Here is a 20,216-nt window from a genome sequence, read left to right as displayed (position 1 = left end):
TAAAGTACCGGCTAATTTCCAGTTTAAGCAATTGAGCCCCAGAAGAATAGTTTAAAACTCCCAGACACCACAAACTTAACCTCAGAGGAATTAAAAATTTCCATGACCTTCAGTTCTTGCAGATAAAGTTTCTTAGGCATGTCTAAATAGATGCTTCTGGCTCCTGACAATGCTCAGTGGCTCAACTCCTACCTTATAACTAAATCCTGGTCAGAAGTCATAACCCAGACCTATGGTTGCCAAGCTTTTTCACTGGCAGATATGCATACTGTTTTCATTCTACTTGTACTAGAAACTGAATTTCAATTCCATTTTAAATGGTGCAGTCCTCAGCTTGGGAACCACCTTTTTGTCTGAGTTTCCTTCAGGACTTGATCCATTAAGCTGTCTCACAGCACACGCAATATAGTTTAACATGGACACTATCTAGGATGGGTGTTCAGTTTTCCCCTCATATTAATTTCTCCCATCTCTTAAAAGTTATGATGGAAACTATTAGATGGTGGGGACCGCGTTGTTTTATCTCGTATTGTGGCTGTCCCGCTTTACATGGAATATATAAAAAACCCTTTTTCAGGTCAAAAAATGAGCAAAACATAAGAAGTGCATACTGGTATGGGTTAGTAATTAAGAGTACTTATCTAGGATGGAGAAGATAGGGAAGCCTACCCCTCCTACAGCAAATATTTAGGTATTTTCTCCTCAACAGTCATTGGAATCATATTTACTCACATCTTTAAAAGAACAGGAGGAGCTAAAAAGAATCAATCTCTGAAAAAAATTGTAAGTACATTAACCTTGACAGAAAGTCTGCCAGCATTTACAGGTCTTACCAAAACTCTCTCAACCATGTTTTCTCCAAACACAAAATCAGAATTGCTGCTGGTGTGTACACTTCTGTCTTCAAACAACTGACTTCTGTGGGAACAAAATAATGTAAGAATGTGATTTAGAACTATTTAGAACTTTGTAAAGAATACAAATAAGTTCTTGCATTTACTTTACCACACCTTACCTTAAAGACAAACAAAAAATAACCACCTAAGTAATCAGAGAAATTGTTTAAGGGAATCTAAGAATATTCTCTATGTAACATTTCACAAAGGGAACAGAGAGTATCACGCTGTATTTCACAAAGATTATTGAGGATGTTCCTTAAAAGCAAAGAACAAGAAGCAAAACAACATGCCTCCTCCTCCTCAGGGAAATGTCTTACTGCAGAAGCTTTAATGAGTTACATTTGTTTCCCTGTTTCCTTTTGCTCCACCAAAAGACTACCAACAATTAGCAGCTAACCCTTCATGTTGGTGCAGCTCTGGTACCCTTCAGAATAACATACTCCCCAGTGCCTTACAGGCACTCCTTGGTCATCCACCTAACATCTTGGAAAGGCAGAGAGGAAGCGTATTCTAATGCGCACACTTTCAATTCACATAAAAACTGCAAAAACATAAAGGTATGATAGCAGATGGCTTATGATGAGGTATAACTAAAACAGGAAAGAATGATCTTCTTTCCATTTTTCAGTGACCTGTTCCATAGATATACTTAAAATGACAAGTGAAGAAAACTAAATACTTGTAATCCTTTGGCCATCTATAGTTTCGGAGTGCAGATTTGGGAGAAAATGTCATACAGTAGATAAATCACTTTATGTTTAGGATCTGGAGTGTAACTGGTTTTGGCAGAAGCTACATTAAAACAACACTTGTCCTTCTTGTCTTCTGTCCCTTTTTCCTTCTTAGTGTCTCAGGTTTTCCGGATGAAAAACATTTTTTTTTTTTTTTGCATTGCCACCCTGAGTTTAACTGCTCTCAGTTAGCCTCTTACCTCTCAGGAGGTTTTAAGAGAAGGTGGATGTGTTTTTAAATAGTGACATAGTCACAACTTGTAAAAAGTATATTACTTGTGGATTACATTCAAAAATATTCTAATATAAGTAGAGTTGTGATTTGACCTGCTAATTACATAGCCAATTTAAATTAACAGGATCTATTTTTTATGAAAGTCACTGGAAAAGTCGTTGTAAACTTCTTTGTGTGGAAGTTGTTCCTGCTGCTGCTTTGTTTTGGGTTTTTTTTGCAAAAGGCTTATAGGTTGTTCATGCTTTCTGTAGAGCTTAATCACTGCATCTCTTGCTGGCAAAGGCAAAACCATCCAAGTTCTTGTCTCTTTCTGTTCCAGAAGGATGACTTGGCAGGAAGACGACCGGATGTTCTGTCACAAACCGCATACTTCAGCACCACTGATCCGCTTTTCCAGATCATTTATCACCCTTGCGAGGGCTTAACGGCACGTATGTCATGCAGAGGATATTCCTGTTAATAAGCTGGGTTTGTTGCCAGAACTTTGATGATTGCCTCTGAACCTTAGTTTCTGTGTTCACAACTACATAGTGTGCTTGAAATCTCTTCACATAGGATGAAGGAATTCCCAAGTAGAAGCTATCTCCATTTTACACTTAAGGAAAAAAATATTCCTTAACGTTCTCATGCTTGATGTGTTGCTAAGACTAAAAGCAAATAAGAAAGAGAAATCAGAAAATCCATCTCTTTTCAGCCTTGAAGCCTGCCATACATGTTTTGGGCCATGAACAGGGAACCTGAAGTGTGTTTAAACTAAGGAGTTTCTTATCCTTGAGAAAACTCCCTGCTAAAATTCACTGAATTGTGGTCAATTTCCATCCTGAAATTTCATCTGCTACTTCTAGGCTGCTCCAGTAGCAACTTAGTAAGGATAGCACTCCAGAAGGGCTAAAAACCAGAAACTAGAGGCTTGTCTCAAAGAAATAATGTGGGGAATGGATTTTGATTATTTTCAGAAGTGTAAGGAAAAAGTAATCAGTGCAGGATCTTTCTTTTTCCAGACAGTTAACTGGAAGTGCCAGCCTTAAAGTCTTATTAAAACCTCAATACCCTTGTGTTGCTGCAGGGCAAGAACAAAGTGTGCCAGGGATGACATTGCCATGGAGATGCAAAACAGAGGCACTGAATTCAGGGAATGACCACTAACAAGGAAGAATGGGAGAAGGAGAAATGTGGGTAAGATACTGGAAAGAGACTACGGAAAGGGAGTAGATCCAGGTAGTGTCCTTCTCAGAGTGTCCAGAAGGGTCTCAGTCGCTGCCAGTTCCAGTGCTGGCCCTTGCAGTTTTCCAAGCAAATCCTTGTGCAAAGCTGAATACATGACCAGAAGCCTGCATTTTCCCAGCACTCTATTTCTGTCACTTACGACACAATCTCCTTTCCAAGCTTTTAATGAGACTCAAGAAACTGCAGATTTCTCCTTTTCAGTTCATTACTACAGCCAGTTCAGGAAATGGAACTGTTGGTGGTTTCCGGGGACATGGACAGCTGCAGCAACTGCAGAGGGCTAACAAACCATTTTCATTCATCTCTCTACGGAACCATGTCACACAGAGAAGAAGAGGTGGAAGAGGAGGGAAAGTAAGAGGGACGTTTGCAGGCAGCAGCAATCCCTGCTGTTGAGTCTCTCTGCATTTTATTTTGTAAATAAATGTCGATAGTTACACCTTGATTGATAATTAAAAACAAACCTAAAAAATTCTTTTCTTAGCAATGAGCAGGTCTGGCTGCAATGTTCACTACTGTTTGGCATGTATATGGAGTTTAATAAAGTTGTTTGTTTGAGTACTTGTTGTCAAGTGATCTATGAGAAAACAGCTGTGCCAAAAAGATTTTACTGAAGTATTTTAAAGCATCAGTCACTTAATACAGATCAGAAGAATGGCACTTACACACCCCTGCAATCTCAGAAGAGCAGTAAGCACCAAGTTGTATTGAAATGAGTTTTCAACTTGTCAAGTAAACCAACACCTACCACAATTGCGGTATACAGAATTAATGAGGCACAAATACCCCAAGCAGATTAGCAATTCCTCTTTTAAAAAAGAACAGGAAAAGAAATACCATAAGCACTTTTAAGCCTTGTAACTTGTCAGCACTGAAACACTGCATTGCATTTCTCTGTCCATCTACTTCACAAGACAAAGCCACTCACCTGTCTTTTCCTAGATATTGTGCAGGTGACAGAAGATAAATAGACTTGGAGTATTGATACCAACTGATTTTGAAGTCAGTACCATCTTCCCTTGGCTTTTCCAGTATGTGCATTACCATCATTCTGAATCTGCTAAAAATCCAGCATGCTGTGTGGCTCCATGTTGTCCTCACAGGGCATCATCACAGCATTAATTGTGACAGAAAAGGACAGGCTCAATCACAGTGACCATCTGCCCTCTAATGATGCTCTTCTTGTTGATAAGGATTAAGAATCTAAGTTGTCTGTGCATCTAAAAATCCCTTATTGCCTCAGAACCCCGGCACTGTACACCCCAAATGTTGTGTGCAGCAACCTTTATCTGTGGCCCATCCAGCCCTGAAGAAGACTGGAACAGACTCCTTTGCAGTTAAGATGTTCTCTGCCCTCTTTGGGTGGGAGGGGGAAAGGGGGGCAACATCACAGAATCGTTATCTGTGGCCCTAGCGATTTTGAAATGTCATTCTCTCATCATAACTGATCTCAGGTGTATTCCTGATGCTCACAACTTCCAGGTAAATAACCCTCATCATCCACCAGCAAGCAGTATTAATACCCACAAGATAACCTGCTGGCTAACCACAGACCTAACGTTCTCACGAGCCAGTCTCCAGAGAGAGGCAATAGCCCACTTTTGCACCAGTATGAGCTCTTTCAGGCACGTACAGAGGCAAGGGCATGGGGCAACGTCCTAGTCCAAGGAAGTCAGCTTCCACATGCAGAAATTCTGAAGTCCGTGCTGGCCAACCCACGTCTGCACAAAGATGCCACCCTCTCACAATCATCACAGCTAGCTGTTCATGCCAGAAATTCTGTGCACGGAATTCCGTGCGCATGGAAGCAGAGCATCAGTTGCAGCATTCACCTTGTCTTCCAAATCAGTCCTGTATGGTTTTCTTCATGTCTCCTGTGTCCAATATGCTGACATATTTTGGTAATTCCTGAGTTTCTCTGCATCTGTTTATGAGATGCAGCAGCTATGCAATTAGCAGAGAGTTCTCCAAAAGGACACAACGATGACTGTAAACATTCAAAACCGGGACGTATTTTGAACTGCCAAAGCTGCATGAGATAGCAAAACAAAATAGTTTCTGGCTTGGTGGTTGCTACTGAGAAACAAACTGTCCCACAGAGATGAATTCCTGGCAGGAGTCCGTTTCTTACAGCGTATGGAGCTCATGTCAGCACCCACAAATGCTGGCACCACACACAAACACCAGCGAGCACTGTGTGGGTGTAGATAGCATGGGCTTAGTACCATGTTAGACATGTAGGACAAAAGGGCATGCCATAGACCAAGTGACAAAATGGTGTAGGAATGAAATAAATAAAAACTTACGGTGTTGTTTTAGAGCTAGAAAGATTCATGGTAGTAGATGACCTCGCTGCTGTTTTGGAACTTACTGAATTCTCAGCTGAAGAATAAGAGCTGTCTTCAGATAGCTAGGAATAATAAAATGAGATGAATTAATTAGACCAAGCTTATTTTCTGCTATAAACAGATCTGCTAGAAGTCCAGAGTCACTGAGGTGTGTATATATATGTGTACATATATATATACGTGGTAGTTGGCAGAGCTTCCTCCAGCTGTGTACTAAGCCAGTGCCCTTAATCAAAATGCTAAAATGTTACTTTCTAAATAAACAAAATCCAAAGACCCCCAAAGCTGATTTGCCAACAGAACCCTGACATCTGAAAGCTGAGACAGACTGCACAGAAGAGATGTTTTTTCAAACACAGTCAGCACGCGTTTAACAGTTCACACCATGTCAGTGATCCATTGATTCCACTGAAACTGATACGGGAACTTTCTTGAAAATCATGCAGTGGAATAATTAACTGCTTTAAAACAGTACTGGTTTTTTTTTTAATTTGAGCTCCAAACATATATTAGACAGTAAAATTACTTTTCTTTTTACCTGAACACGTGCTTCTTTCTTAGTCACTAGGGATACTACAGGATTTTCATGACAGGTCAGGGCTTGTGGGGGTTGTAAAATGGCAGGTCTAATGACATTCCGCAATTGACTTTGTGGCAAGGATCCTTGGAAAATACAAAGACAAAATATTTAAGCAGAGGCTTTTTCATCACATCTAATTCATACCTATGTGTCTTGCCTCTTTAACTGAAAGCTTCAAAGCATATTTAAATAACATTTATTGTTGTTTACTTGCTACATATTCTGAAAAATTGTAATCCCTTCTAAAATACACAACTCTGCAGTGACACCAATGCCTGTTATCCTATCAGAATAAAATGTTAATGTGTTATATGCATAAATATACTTATTTATATTTATAAAATATATTTGTATTTATGTATTTAAATATATCTTTATAGTTATATTTACTGCTTTGTGTTAGATCTGTCTTCTGGTATTTCAGATTTAATTCTGCACCTGCAGACGCCAAGAAGGTTCTTCACTGCCTTCTCCAGGAGCAGAGTTATTCAGTTAGAAATGTGGAATTTCACTATTCAAGGTTATATTCAATCCACTCAGGAATTAAGTAGTCAGAGCAGAGGCTCAGAACAGAGCTCACAGGATATTTACACTGTCAAATAACTTATGAACCTCATAAAGATACTTAGCCTATCACTCAGCATAGAGAAGAGCTGTCATTTTTATGTCTTCTGTAACTGTTACGAACATCTTTGTGGAACTACAGTGAACAAATATTGCAATGACAGTTACCTTCTTTTGTACTTTTGATCAAGTCAGGGTTTCTTCGAAGAAGAGCTGAGGTCATGAATACGTTATTCTTTACTACAGAACAAGGAGTTTAAACTTTCATAATGAGTAATAACAAACTTTAATTATTAATTCATGTTTCTGTAACCTCTCCCTGTTTTGGTAGTACCCGAGCAATATTCCAACCTATCCATCTAAACAAGATCTCTGAGATAACTGTTACTCTCTCCATTTTACAGGTGGGTAGACTGGGGCACAGACAGCACCATGGGTTGTCTGGCTATGTCAGAGACAGGAGTCTTTTGGATATTAACGATGTTTTAAACTCATTAAATACTTCATCTTTGAAAACCAGGTGCTGCATGTTTGCAAAAGCTATTGAAATGGCAATGCGATCTGGTCCAGTCTTAGGCATTTTTAAGCTGAGTAAATGAGGCCCAAGAACATGGGAATAAATAAATGTGCCCTGCCCTGTTCTGGTAAAAAGGCTTTCATAACTTACTATAATGATGGCAGTGCACTACTGATGCTTTCACTGTTTTAATAAAGACACCAAACATGAGCCAGAAAGTGAAGGCAACCAAGTACCACGTCCTGTAAAATGACACAACTGATATTCCACACACAATCACTACTTTTCATTACAGAAAGAGTGTGGTTTGTTGCTATAACAATGTTGTGTCCTCTTAAGATTGTTTAGAAATACTTTATGCCAATGTCTGTCAAGGACCTGTCTCTGGTAAGAGACATAGACAAAGATTCAAGACCACTTCATTGTTCCCATTAGTGGTAAGTGGGAGAATACTCCCAGGGTCACTGGTTAGGTAGAAGACAGGCTCCTAGGACAGAAAATGATATTCCTATAGGAACCATCACCATTAAATTGCAAGCAAACTAATTCATGTAATTACTTTAACTCCATTCTGTCTTTTCAAGTATAATTTGTACCACAAATTGTAATGCCTGTTTGCAAATCATTCAAAGATTCCTCCTGAGCACTGCAGGATTCCCTAACAACAAATGCAAAAAACATTTCTTCTATTGAACTGCCAGTCCTCCTCCTAAAACATTCCTTTCTCCTGTCCAAATACCAGCCTAGTCCAATGCCCTCCAGCTCTGTCCTGCAGAAAAAGCATTTCTGTACACCTCTTTATTTTAGCTAATACCTGCTTTTCTACATAAATATTTATTGGTTTTGTTGTTTTCTTTTTTTTTTAATTACCTGGCTGGGAGGGAGGGAAGGTAGGAAGGATGGTAAAGGAAGACGATCTCCCTCTTTTCTGAGTGAGAGCTGTATCTGAAAGGATAAGAGATTGAAATTATCGTTTGTTTCAAGAAAAAAAAAAAATTAAGGTTAGCCAATTTGATGTCATGCCTTCACTGGCAGTAGAATAAATTATTATCCTACCAGCTTTCTGAAGTAGACTGTTAGGTTATGCCTATACTGCTGAATCGGAGAGGTCTCTGAGGCCAAGTGGCACAGCCTGGCTTGGTCACACTGCTTACAGCTAGTCCACTCTGTAAACAGTTCTGTCTTGGAGATGACCAGTTAGAGAGGTTCAAAACAGAACCAGGGAGTGAGCTATCTGTTAAGCAGTGTGGACAGTCAAGAGGTCAATCACTCAAGCTTCCTCCTGCACCCCGCTTTATTTTTTGGTATAGGCATACCCTGAAATTTCTACCATATCTATGCTTTTTTGCGTATGATGTCAGTATAATCTTCAGATTAAACCAAACTTAGCTTATCTTAAATCCTCTTAGCTACATTCAGGTGTGTCACAGGACTAGATAAAACAAAATATAGTGTACACATATTAATGCCTAAATTCAGAAGTAACTTTCTGGTCCCATCTGTATGCTAAATAAACACTGTAAAAAACAGATCAGTCCTTCTGCACAGTAGCCTCAGTGACTTGTGTGCATTTCCCATGGAAGCAATACACAGTCCTTAAAGGGCCTTCCAGGTCAGCTGTTGGCTGGACGGAAGGAGGGGCCCTTCTGGAAACTGCTTTACATTTTCAGGGATTGCCCAGGGAACACTGATCTCTTCCACAAACCAGGGAATCTCATTCCTTTCCAGCCCTCCTCCTCCCTTGACTGTGTGAGCAATTCAAGAAAACAATATGAAATATACAGATTTTTCAGTACTTCATGTAATATTATATAAGTATGGATAATTAATATATTTTTACTTAAAAAGGGATTTATTGGAAATTACCAGCAAGTTTATATCAATGTTTAAGTTGTCATGACTTGCAGCATTTCTACAGTGCAGAAACGTTTCTTAGACAGGAAAATTCCTTCTCTTCTTTACCAGATGAGAATACAGAACTACAGTAATTAAAACATGACTGGAAATAAACGTCATACCTGTGTTAGTCTGAGAGTCAGACTTCTGGAAAGTAAAAGATGATGATCTTGCACGTTTTCTGGAACAACTAATGAAATCTAGAGAAAAGTAAATATAATGTTCTGCAGGGACAGACTGGCAGATTCCAGCACAATGTTATGATATGGAATTAAAACCTGAACACAATAAATCCTAGGAATGACTTACAGGAACAGGTTTAAGGCAGTACCTAAGAGCAAGAGGGCTTTGGAATCTCAGTCAACACGTGGCACAAAGCCCTAGGGAGTTGTCTTTATTTCTGCTAAGTTCAGGGAACCTAAATCAAGCACTCAGAATCAGTTCATAGCCCATAGGCTCAGAAGACATTAAGAATGAGAAGTTACATTATAATGTAGCATAAACAAATAGAAAAAGGCTGATAGGAACTCGTACAGCTGATGAAGATACTTGGCCACTTTTCAGGGCTTGTGGAGTTTGGCTTTCTGGTAAATATGAGAGGTTAAGATGGAAGAACTCTTGAGGTAAGACAGGGATATATATATTAGGACATAGTAGGTGGCTCTACAACCCACATAGTCTTAGTCTACTAACAGGGATTTGTCCCTGCTCATACAAAGTAAGGGTCCAAACACTATTTTCACAGGCAACAGTCAGACCTATGAATAACCTAGAGTATTATTATACTGTTTCAATGAGGTGGTTATTACCATTTTCAGCTTTGCAAACTGGGTCTTCTGCAGGCCGCTGGAAAAAAAAATATAAGCGTGGAAAGGTCAAGGAGAATAGAACAGCCATTTTCTAGACCAGGACACAAAGTATATCAATCCAGCATATATGCATTAAAAGCAGTCTTGTTTCTAGTTTCTACTCTTCCTTGTTCTATTTTGAGACCATTTATTACAAGTCTTAACCTGAGCTAAAATCTTGTATTACTGCTAGGATCATTGTCTATAGAATCCTAATTTCTCAGCATTTTTTATCAATTATGAAAAAAAAAAGAGGGGCGCTTTTTACCTTCAAAGGACGGTCCTTCTTTTCAAAAACAAATGTTGGCTGGGCAAGCACCGATCTCTCTGGAAAAGAGAAGAGATAATTTTTAATAACAATTCTGTAATAGCACTTCTCAACCACAGTTCTCAAAGTGCTATGCAATAACAAACAGGACTTTATCCTTTTGTTACAAAGGAAGAAAATACAGAGCTGCAGTGATGTACAGCACAGTCCATAAATAAAAAAAAGCTAGAGTCCTCAAATCCTAGTGTGAGTTTGCCTAACTAGATGCCACAGGATTTGGCCTCATATATTTTTACACTTCTTTTAGTTAAAAAGAACAAAAAAAGTGCTTTTAGCTTTTACAAACAACATCTGCCATCCTTTAAGAACAAGGGTGAACTGCAGCTTTGGTTCTCAGAAAAGTGCAAGGATGTGAAATGCATCCCAAAGGAAAGCAAGGAAATGTGTTACACTTGGCCTCTCAGCTACCTTCACACTTCCCATTCTTCAGGCTTCAGGTAAATGAATGCCTAGTGTCAGTTTTAGTGTGTGAGTATGATATATAAACATAAGAAGTTCTATAGAGCAAATTCTACTCTCAGGCATACCTCTGCATTTCTTAAGTATGACTGAAAACAACTTTGGATCCATGTTCTTGATTGTTTGGGGTTTTTTTTTAAATGAAACATATTTCAGCATACAGTTGCCTCACATCAAATTTTATGTTGATTTAGGGTTCACTACTTCTACATCTTACATGACTTCTTCGGGCTACTTACTTTGCTAAGAATGAGACCTTCACAGCCTGTGCAACTCTAATGCACTAACTTTGGTTGTCAGTGTGAAAGCAGAACTTGTTTTCACCAGTACCACCAATTAATGACACATTTATTATGCCAATAAATGGCACAATTGAAGAGCAAAGAAGCAGACACAAATAGATTTCTTTAGACCACCACATACAGGATTCACCTCATAAGATGCCTGGAACATGGAGTCAATAGAAACAATCAGTTTCTGAGCATGAGCATATTTTAGTTGTGCACATTAGGAGATGAATGGAGAACTAAACGCATGTATTTCTCTCCATGGGTGATAACGACAGACTAAGGTGACTACTGAGCTATAAGACTGGCCTTTAGCCAGAGAAATCCCACACTTGGTATCTTGTTAATTGACATTTGACAGAATATTTATCATGTACACACCATCTTTATAACACTGGCTTCCTCAGTTTTATATTAGAATATTTACCTGTTCAACAAAAATGTCCATGTGAAAACATATGGATTGATATTTTTATCTTGGCTTGCACACCTATCTGTGACCAAACCACTCTACCATTGGTATCAATTACTTAAAGGTTTAACAAAGCAAATATCAACCTATCATGGAGGCTTTAAAGTTACTAAATAAATATATATTCAACAATCAAGAAAAAAGTAAACATTGTTAAAATAAATGCTGCGTGTATGTAAACTGGGGCAAGCAGCATGAAACTATTACTCAAATCCAGCGATATGCAGACACAGCAGTAATAACTAACACAGTTTTGCTGTTGCTGAAGTTAATTTTGTATTTACTTGGGCATTATGTGTGTGCAAAGGACTGAATTTAGCAAACCTTGCATGCTTTGCAATGAAGGTCTGGTTTGTCCTTAATAGAAAAAGCAGAAAAAAGTTCATATTGTTTAACTCCAAAAAAGATAACTGTCACTGAAAGCTGAAGAAAATTTCCATAATCCGGTTGCAGCTGGGGTCCATGGCATGGCATGAGATGGAGCAATTCCACTTCTATTCACTAGAGGGGAGTGGCACACATAAACAATAGTATTTCACTGAAATATGATTTATTCAATATAATAGTTTTTTTTCCTGTCTCCCTTAAAAAAAAAAAAGGACTTGTATTCTTATTGCATGAAGGAAAAATACAAAATTAAAACATGACTACAGAAACCTTCATATTCTCCACAGTACCTCTCAAAGCTCAGAAGCTAGCAATATTTTTAAAGATACATTTACTACTCCAAAGCATGGAATTAGCAAAGAGTGAATTGCTGTGAAAAAGGAACTGACTTTCTATCACAGAGTTAACTTTTGCTGGAGCTAAAAGGCTGTAGGGAGTTTGAAGGAATTAGGAAAGTTCACTACAATTTAAACAACAACAAAATTCCAGTAATAGTTTAAAACCCAGAAGTTCCTGAAGAAAAATTTGTAACAGGTTGATTACCAACAGAAACATGTGAAGCTAGGGTATAATGGTACCTCTTAAAGATAAATATAAAAGATATATCCCATCAACTGCTTTTGAGCCAAAGGGAAAACTTTCTTACTGTCTGTAGATTTAGTCAGAGGTTGCTGGTGCTGCCATAGTTATTTATTATTTTTACAGTTCTGTATTGCTTCTACCCAAATCAAGAAAATCTTTTTGTAATTCCTGAAAAGTATTCCATGTAGCTTATCAGTAAGGTCTTCACTCCTCAATCAGGCCATACATAACTAGAGTTTTAAAAATATATTTGTGTTAACTATATATGTATCCTATGCATCAATTTCCAATTACATTTTAAACTTCTCAGATATTCAAGCACAAAATATCTGCAGCTGATCCCCACAGAAAAAGCAATGCAGAATTACTTGTGGATGTAACATAAAGTCATCAAGGAGTTACCACAATCGTGTCAACATGCTAATTTTCACACTGATCAGCAACTTTGCATTTCTCTCTGTCCTGGTTTCAGCTGAGATAGAGTTAATTTTCTTCTTAGTAGCTGGTACAGTGCTGTGTTTTGGATTTAGTGTGACAATAATGTTGATAACACACTGATATTTTAGTTGTTGCTAAGTAGTGCTTATCCTAAGCCAAGGACTTTTCAGTCTCCCATGCTCTGCCAGCAAGCAGGTGTGCAAGAAGCTGGGAGGGAGCATGGCCAGGACAGCTGACCCGAACTAGCCAAAGGGGTATTCCATACCATAGAATGTCATGCTCGGAATATAAACGGGGGGGAGTTGCAGGAGGGGCGGATCGCTGCTCAGGCATCGGTCAGCGGGTGGTGAGCAATTGCATTGTGCATCACTGGTTTGGTTTTTTGTTTGGGTTTGGGGTTTGGGGTTTTGGGGGGGGAGGGGGTTTCTTTTTCTTTTTACCCCTTCTTTGTTTGTTATATTCCTTTTCGTTACTATTATTATATTTCATTATTATAATTCTTGTTAGTATTATATTTTACTTTAGTTATTTAACCGTTCTTATCTCAACCCACGAGTTTCACCTTCTTTCCCGATTCTCCTCCCCATCCCACTGGGAGCGGGGCGGGAAGTGAGGGAGCGGCTGCCTGGTGCTTGGCTGCTGACGGGGGTTAACCCACGACACTCTCCTTCTTTTTCTGCGCTAAGGCTGCCGCTGCCAGGGTGGGTGGCTGTGTGCTGGGGGAAGGAGAAGCCCTTCTGCACCCTCCTCTCCTAGCAGCGGCGGGGGGCACCCAGCCAGGCAGTGCCTGACTCTGTCCCAGGGAAGAGGCACCAGCAGCCAAGGCCGGGTGCACGCAGACGCGGAGGGACGGGAACGGGGTGGGCTGGAGTCGCCCCTCCTCCTCCTCCTCCTCCTCCTCCTCACCACCAACAGGACACAGACACAGGCTGGCTAGTGCCTGGTTAAGACTGGGCCGCTCCAGTCCTCAGCAGCTTGGTACTTGTGGATGAAAGAGGCTGTTGGAAAAGTTACCAGAAAAACCTGCCAAATGGGCTGTTCCTGGCTGCAAGGACTGGACTAACCCACCAGCCTCAGCCAAGACTCCTGACACAGAACCTGTCTGTCTGCCCATGAATAATCACCACAGATTGGGCTCTCTTTTCCTCACTACAGTTCCACTGAAGCTGCTGAATTAGAAAGGTCTTGGCCTAATGTTTGCTGCATTGAGTTCAAAATAACCCCTTCCCCGGAAGACACGTTAGAAATGTCCAGTTCCCTTGTTCGAGCCTGTATCTGCATGGCCTCCTGGCTCCAGCCTCCTGTCCTGCACAGCAGTACCATCAAACGTGCCCTGACCTGAGCTCCCCGACACGGAGGGCACTCGGATCTCAGGCCTGGTGCCTGCTCTGCTCTGCTCTGCTCTTCTCTACTCATCCAGTGTGGGCACCCCTGTTCCACCTCTCTGCTCGGCGCTCTGCCTAGCACTGTACGTGCAGGCAACTGGCAAATCATGGTCGTTCATATGCCCAGATGGAGACTGCATTTATAGAGTTGGGTTTGAAAGAAAATACAGAGGCGCATTTTGGGAAAAATAATTGCTGGCTGCTGCCTAAGCCTAGGAAGCACTAGGCAGACTGACATGCAAGAAATAGTGTAAAATTGCTTTCACCAACTTTGCTTGTATCCCAAAAGCCAGCATTGTCCATGAGGTGTATGGGTCCTTCAGCCTTTGCTGTGACATTCCACTCTTCACTTTTATTGCTATTGCTTTTCCTAAAGCTGTAGAAACTTCACAAAATATATACACTAAAAAATAAGCAGGACACTGATGGTTTTGAAAATTTCAGAGTAGTTATTGTTATTGCTCCATCTTGCCCCAAGAACAGATAAATGATCCTTAACCTTTGAGGGCTAAGGACACAGCGGAGAGAATATGAGCCCAAATCTCTCCGATTTTCAGGCAGTCATATGCCTGAAGTCATATGTCAAAAGTGGCTGACAGTGCTGTGGCTCTATTCCTCCCAAAGCGAAGAAAAAAACCTCAGATCTTTAAGAGGATAAGATAGGAATTTGTGATCTCAATAAAAGTTTTTTACTTCTGACTTTTACACAGTTAATTTTTACATTTTCAGATTCAAAAGAAAATAAATTCTTTTGCATCTTCACCATTACCAAACTTGCCAGAAGTCTGAAAACATTTTAATTCATATTCATACCAAATACTTTCACATTTTTGTATCTAAAGTTAGGAACCTACATCTATAAAAAATAACAGTAGAAGGTTTTATATCACTCAGGATGGCTGACTCCAGTGAAAGCTGTGAGTGTCCATCAAATATAAAAATCAAACTGATGTTACATATGCATTAAAGTGCTAAAATGCAGGCATCAGAGTTTGACAGTAATTACAGTTCTTACACTTGAATCATATTTTTCTCCTCCAGTTTTAGCAATGTACATTGTTCTAGAAAGGAAGTCCAGAAACTGATTTTCTCCTTCAGATTTGTGTTCTGTTCAAATCGATTTCATTCGTTAGTGATCCCCTTCAGCTAATTACAAAACAGAGTAACTATTTAAGAAATTAGGCTTTCTGTGGTGTCAGAGGTATGCAACATCACTCAGATTTTTTAATTCCTGCTCAGTGACTAGATAATACCTTCTTCAGGGACTAGCCAGTCAGTGTTGAAGAAAGCTATAACTACTTTTCCAGTAAATTAACATAATACCTTATAAAACGTAAGGTTAGACACTTTATATGGTGTTCTGCTTTTCTGCTTTGTATTAGATTTTAAAATTAGGCTTAACTGAAAGCCATATGAAAAACTGTACTTTAAATATTTCACCACAGAGCTGGCAATAGGCATTTTTTATTCTATTTGTCCATTAAGTGCCATTGACCAGTTAGGAGGCAGGATGCTCATGTCTCAGTTGTTTCTTTCAACATTTTCATACAGAGAATTTCTTTAAAGGCCTAATGCGAATCCACTGGATTTTGCCTGAGCTTCTGCTATTCCCACAACTATATATATTATTTGTATAGCTCTTTACAAATAACTACCAGTCCTGCAATCAGATATTTCAGATTGGCTGAGCTACAAAACTGAATCCTTCACACAAAACCTGAAAAAAACCCACCCAGTAGTTCATAACTGCCAACAAAGATGTAACACTGATGACAAAAGCTGACGTGTAAAAAATAACATTTTTCTCATAATTCATTAAATTAAAATAACAACTTATACCTCTGGTCTTTGTAGCAATCCCTTTTGCACCTCACAGGAAAACTTTTAATTCTAAAACAGAAACTACAATTTTTACTTTACACAGTAAAAAAACCCCAAAATAACTTCTTAATCAAAGATCGTTTTCTCAAATAGAATAAGATTCTGGAAAATTGTATAAGCTCCAAGTAATGTCACTGACTTACAAAACCTTTAACTGCATCCAGCTTTCCCTCACAACATCCTAGTAAGTGTTACACAACACACAAAAACTACTACATGAAAATTTATAATCAGATTATAGTTTTATCCTATCAAAAGATAAGGCTATGACATAGTATTAGGAAGTTTCTGTGCTCTGATACGCTATAGCATGAATTTCACTAGCTTTGTATATTACTGCTATAATTTGCAAAAATAAAAGCAGAAACACTTCTGCATTTTGATGTTACAGCTTAGATTGCTGGTTCCCAAGTCATAGAACTCAAACCAAATAAAGTTAAGCAATAAAAACAAATTCTTGCACATAACATTGCTGTTTTGTTTGTTTCACACACAAATTAGCTCAACGGGAACATGTAATTGGGGAAGATGTTGAGAAGAAAAGTAGATTTACTGTGACTTGAGTTCCAACATCCCCAGAGGTAGTATTACATTACTAAAATACTAAGAAAAATAACCAAGAGAGATCCTTGCCTCTGCCATATATGAATATAGGCTGTTTACAGCTGTTACTTGAAAAAAACACTAAGACAAAATATTGTGCCAGGTATTTTGTGGCAATATACGTGAAGAAAAAGACAGCAACAATGGACATGGATCCAGAAATCAGTGGAAGACATGGATCCAGAAATTAGTATAGTTCCATTAAAAAAAAGAGGTATTTTGACTGTGCTAGCTGATGATTTGTCCATTAACATGTTGTATCAAGGAGCATCAGAGTTAAACTATGTACTAATAGGACCAATTTTTGTTCAATATGCTGCAAAAACACAGAAAACTACCTATACTTCAGATAATAAAACTGCAATAACAGGCAGAAGAGAAATACATATTGTGAAAATATGCAGTAGGATAAATTAACAAAATACTTTGCTATCCAAGCTTGGACTCATGTTTAAATATTGTTTCTGGTTTTTGATACAAAAAGACATCTGCCAGTATTTCTAGAGATGGACCATTTTTATGTAAAAAGAGGTGAAAAAATAGTAAAAACCTTCTGGCTAAGAACAGGGTTTGCCAAACCTGCAGTAGAACGCAGTTTCTGTTTTATAAACTCTCTGAACTTTGCAGCATAAAATAGAGTCAGCTCACAGCCAAGCGAGAGTGCAACAAGTCTGCCAGCCAACATCTCAGATCCCTCAGTGATCTCACTACATAAGCCGGGCTTTCCTCTGCCAAAACTTAAATACGGAAGATGACACAAGGCAAAATGGGGATGTCCTAGAACAGTACTTTAGGCACTCAACTTAATAAAATTGACCAACTTTAAGATGTACAGAAAAAGCTTTTAAAAACTTCGCATTGCTGATCCTGAGTAACATGTCTGTTTCTGGAAGCGCTGAGCAGTTGAGAACTCCAGTGGAATTCACATGCACAGCTGGCTGCTTAGCACCTTTGAAAAATCAGGTCACTTATTTAAGACTCTAAATATGGACCTGGAAACCTACTTTCAGATTCTTGTTTATTACCCTTCACACTTTTGATTTCTGCTTATGAAGCATATTCAGTACTTTCTAGGACAACTCCCTTAAAAATTAGGATCACTTTTAATGCCAAGATGGCAGGATTTTCCAAGCAAATTTACTTTTTTTTGTTTTTGCTAAGATACTGTGAGACAAGATTGATTAGTTTATTTGTATCAACATCCATTATACATATATGGTGGGGTTTTTTAATCAGTAACTACTAAAAACAAAATGGGAAAAGAAAACAGGGTCATAAATCAAATGAAATTCTAGTCTGGTCAAATCTCCAGTGCTAATCAGAAGAGTTTTCCATACACAGAGGTACCAGAGACGCATGTTGCTATACAGGCAACAAAATTTCAAGTTCAGTTTCTTAGCCATACTTCCAGACTTGTAAGCTAATTCAATTTTTTCATTTAGAATACTCTTCCATTGAAGAGTGTCAGTGAATCAATAAATTTGCAACAAGTTCTCATGAATTCTGACTTTCCAAAAATGTTCAATAGAAATTGTTCTAAATAATTGGTCTAAAACCATGCTGAAGTGTTTTATGAGAAGAAAGTTTCAGCATTATTAAAATAAAGTACGTCAAACATATTGAGATGAAATTTTGGACAAAGCCTTTCATTTTTTGAAAAACAATGTTGTTGAGAATTTTATTTCTAGAGAACTTAAACATATACAACAGACATTTGGCTACCTGGCTGTGCTTGCTACAGAAGTGACTGTACGTCAGTGGCCCATGAAGAGATTGGTGAACACAGCACTGCATGCTGTTCAGACACTCTGTATTAAATACAAAGTGTATGTTGCTTATCTTGGGTTCAGAACGCATCCTGTAACTACAGTTTGGGGAACTGATAAATGACTTCCCACATCCCTGTTTGGATCAACAGGGAGTACATCGTCAAAAAAGTGAGTTTCTGTTTCGTCGTACTCAGAAAGAGGAAAGGAAAAGTTCATCCAACTGACTATTGCATAATAAAACTTCTGGAAGAATTTGTCCTAGGACAGCTTTACTGTACTGTTAAGACTCCAATCTTGCACATTCTTTGTCAGACAAATAGCTCATAACCCACATGAATAATTTCACTGTCATAAGTGAGACCAGTTATGAGAGCAAGGATTCTTCATCCAGACGCAGTTGTGCAGAATCAGGCCCTAACTTTTTAAGGCATATTCACCCTCTCTTCAGTCACTCTTCTCAATGCTACAGATTCTAAATACAGTTTTCTTGATCAGTGTGGAAAGGGTTCTTTTACCCAAACAATTCCATTTACTACTCCTAGCTTCCACTGTGGGTTTATAGCATGCCATATGAAATTTAAAAATTAACATACTTCTCTTTAGCCATGGAAACTCAGCTGACAGCCTGCAAAAGTGTTTATAAATACAGCATATGTCACACCCATTCATCTCTGTAGAGCACAGTCCTTGTCTTTATATGGGCAAAACATAAATAGGCATTAAAACAACAAAAAAAAACCCTACTCCAGCAATACTTTAACACAATTTCTGAGAGAAATGAAACCCAGTTGGCTTTATTTTAGACATTAGAGTGAAGAAAATATTTTGGGGAGTCTCATCAATACAATGTAATTCTAGCAGTGATACAATGACAGAAATAACCCTGTCACTAGACCAGCAGGACTGTGCTGAAGCATGTAACCAAAAATTGTTTTATAAACACTGAAACTTCCAACACCCCAGTGCTCAGCATTTTTAATCTATCATAAAAGCCTGTAAAATATTTGTCCCGGTTTCACCTGGGAAAGAGTTAATTTTCTTCTTAGTAGCTGGTACAGTGCTGTGTTTTGGATTTAGTGTGAGAAAAATGTTGATAACACACTGATGGTTTAGATGTTACTAAGTAGCACTTACCCCAAGTTAAGGACTTTTCAGTTTTCCATGCTCTGCCAGCAAGCAGGTGTGCAAGAAGCTGGGAGGGAGCATGGCCAGGACAGCTGACCCGAACTAGCCAAAGGGGTATTCCATACCATGGAACGTCATGCTCAGAATATAAACAGGGGGGAGTTGGCCAGGAGGGGCGGATCGCTGCTCAGGCATCGGTCAGCGGGTGGTGAGCAATTGCATTGTGCATCACTTGTCTTTTCTTGGGTTTTATTTATCTTTTTTTTGTTATATTGCTTTTCATTACAATTATTATTATATTATTATTATTATTAGTTAGTATTATATTTTATTTTACTTTAAACTGCTTTTATCTCAGCCCATGAGTTTTACCTTTTTTTTTTTTTTTTTGGATCCTCCTCCCCATCCCACTGGGAGGGGGGACGGGGAAGCAACTGCGTGGTGCTTGGTTGCTGGCTGGGGTTAAATCACGGCAATACTCAATGCAAGGGCAATAAAATTCATAGGCATATAAAGCTTTACCATTTTCAGGGCATTGTACCAATATTAAATTTCATAAATCTCTACAAAGTAGCATGGGAATAACAGTCAGGGATTTTGTGCAGAAGTGGAACCATTCAGGTAATAAGGCCATGATCCAACAACACTCACACAT

General features: G+C 38.8%; 1 protein-coding gene across 1 annotated transcript in view; it reads right to left on the bottom strand.

The window, feature by feature from the left end:
* RANBP3L (RAN binding protein 3 like) overlaps positions 1-20,216 on the bottom strand; it is a 33,036-nt gene that overhangs the window by 11,774 nt on the left and 1,046 nt on the right. Inside the window, exons 2-9 of the mRNA XM_050913437.1 lie at positions 10,114-10,172; positions 9,807-9,843; positions 9,120-9,197; positions 7,972-8,046; positions 6,753-6,824; positions 5,979-6,103; positions 5,399-5,502; positions 798-918 (exon numbers count right to left, since the gene is read on the bottom strand). Of these exons, the coding sequence (XP_050769394.1) occupies positions 798-918; positions 5,399-5,502; positions 5,979-6,103; positions 6,753-6,824; positions 7,972-8,046; positions 9,120-9,197; positions 9,807-9,843; positions 10,114-10,172 (671 nt within the window). The remainder of the gene's footprint in view (positions 1-797; positions 919-5,398; positions 5,503-5,978; positions 6,104-6,752; positions 6,825-7,971; positions 8,047-9,119; positions 9,198-9,806; positions 9,844-10,113; positions 10,173-20,216) is intronic.

Source organism: Gymnogyps californianus, chromosome Z (assembly GCF_018139145.2).
Source record: "Gymnogyps californianus isolate 813 chromosome Z, ASM1813914v2, whole genome shotgun sequence".
In the NCBI taxonomy this organism is placed as follows: domain Eukaryota; kingdom Metazoa; phylum Chordata; class Aves; order Accipitriformes; family Cathartidae; genus Gymnogyps; species Gymnogyps californianus.
The sequence above is the reverse complement of the archived record's forward strand: the minus strand, read 5'-3'. Positions and strand labels throughout refer to the sequence as shown.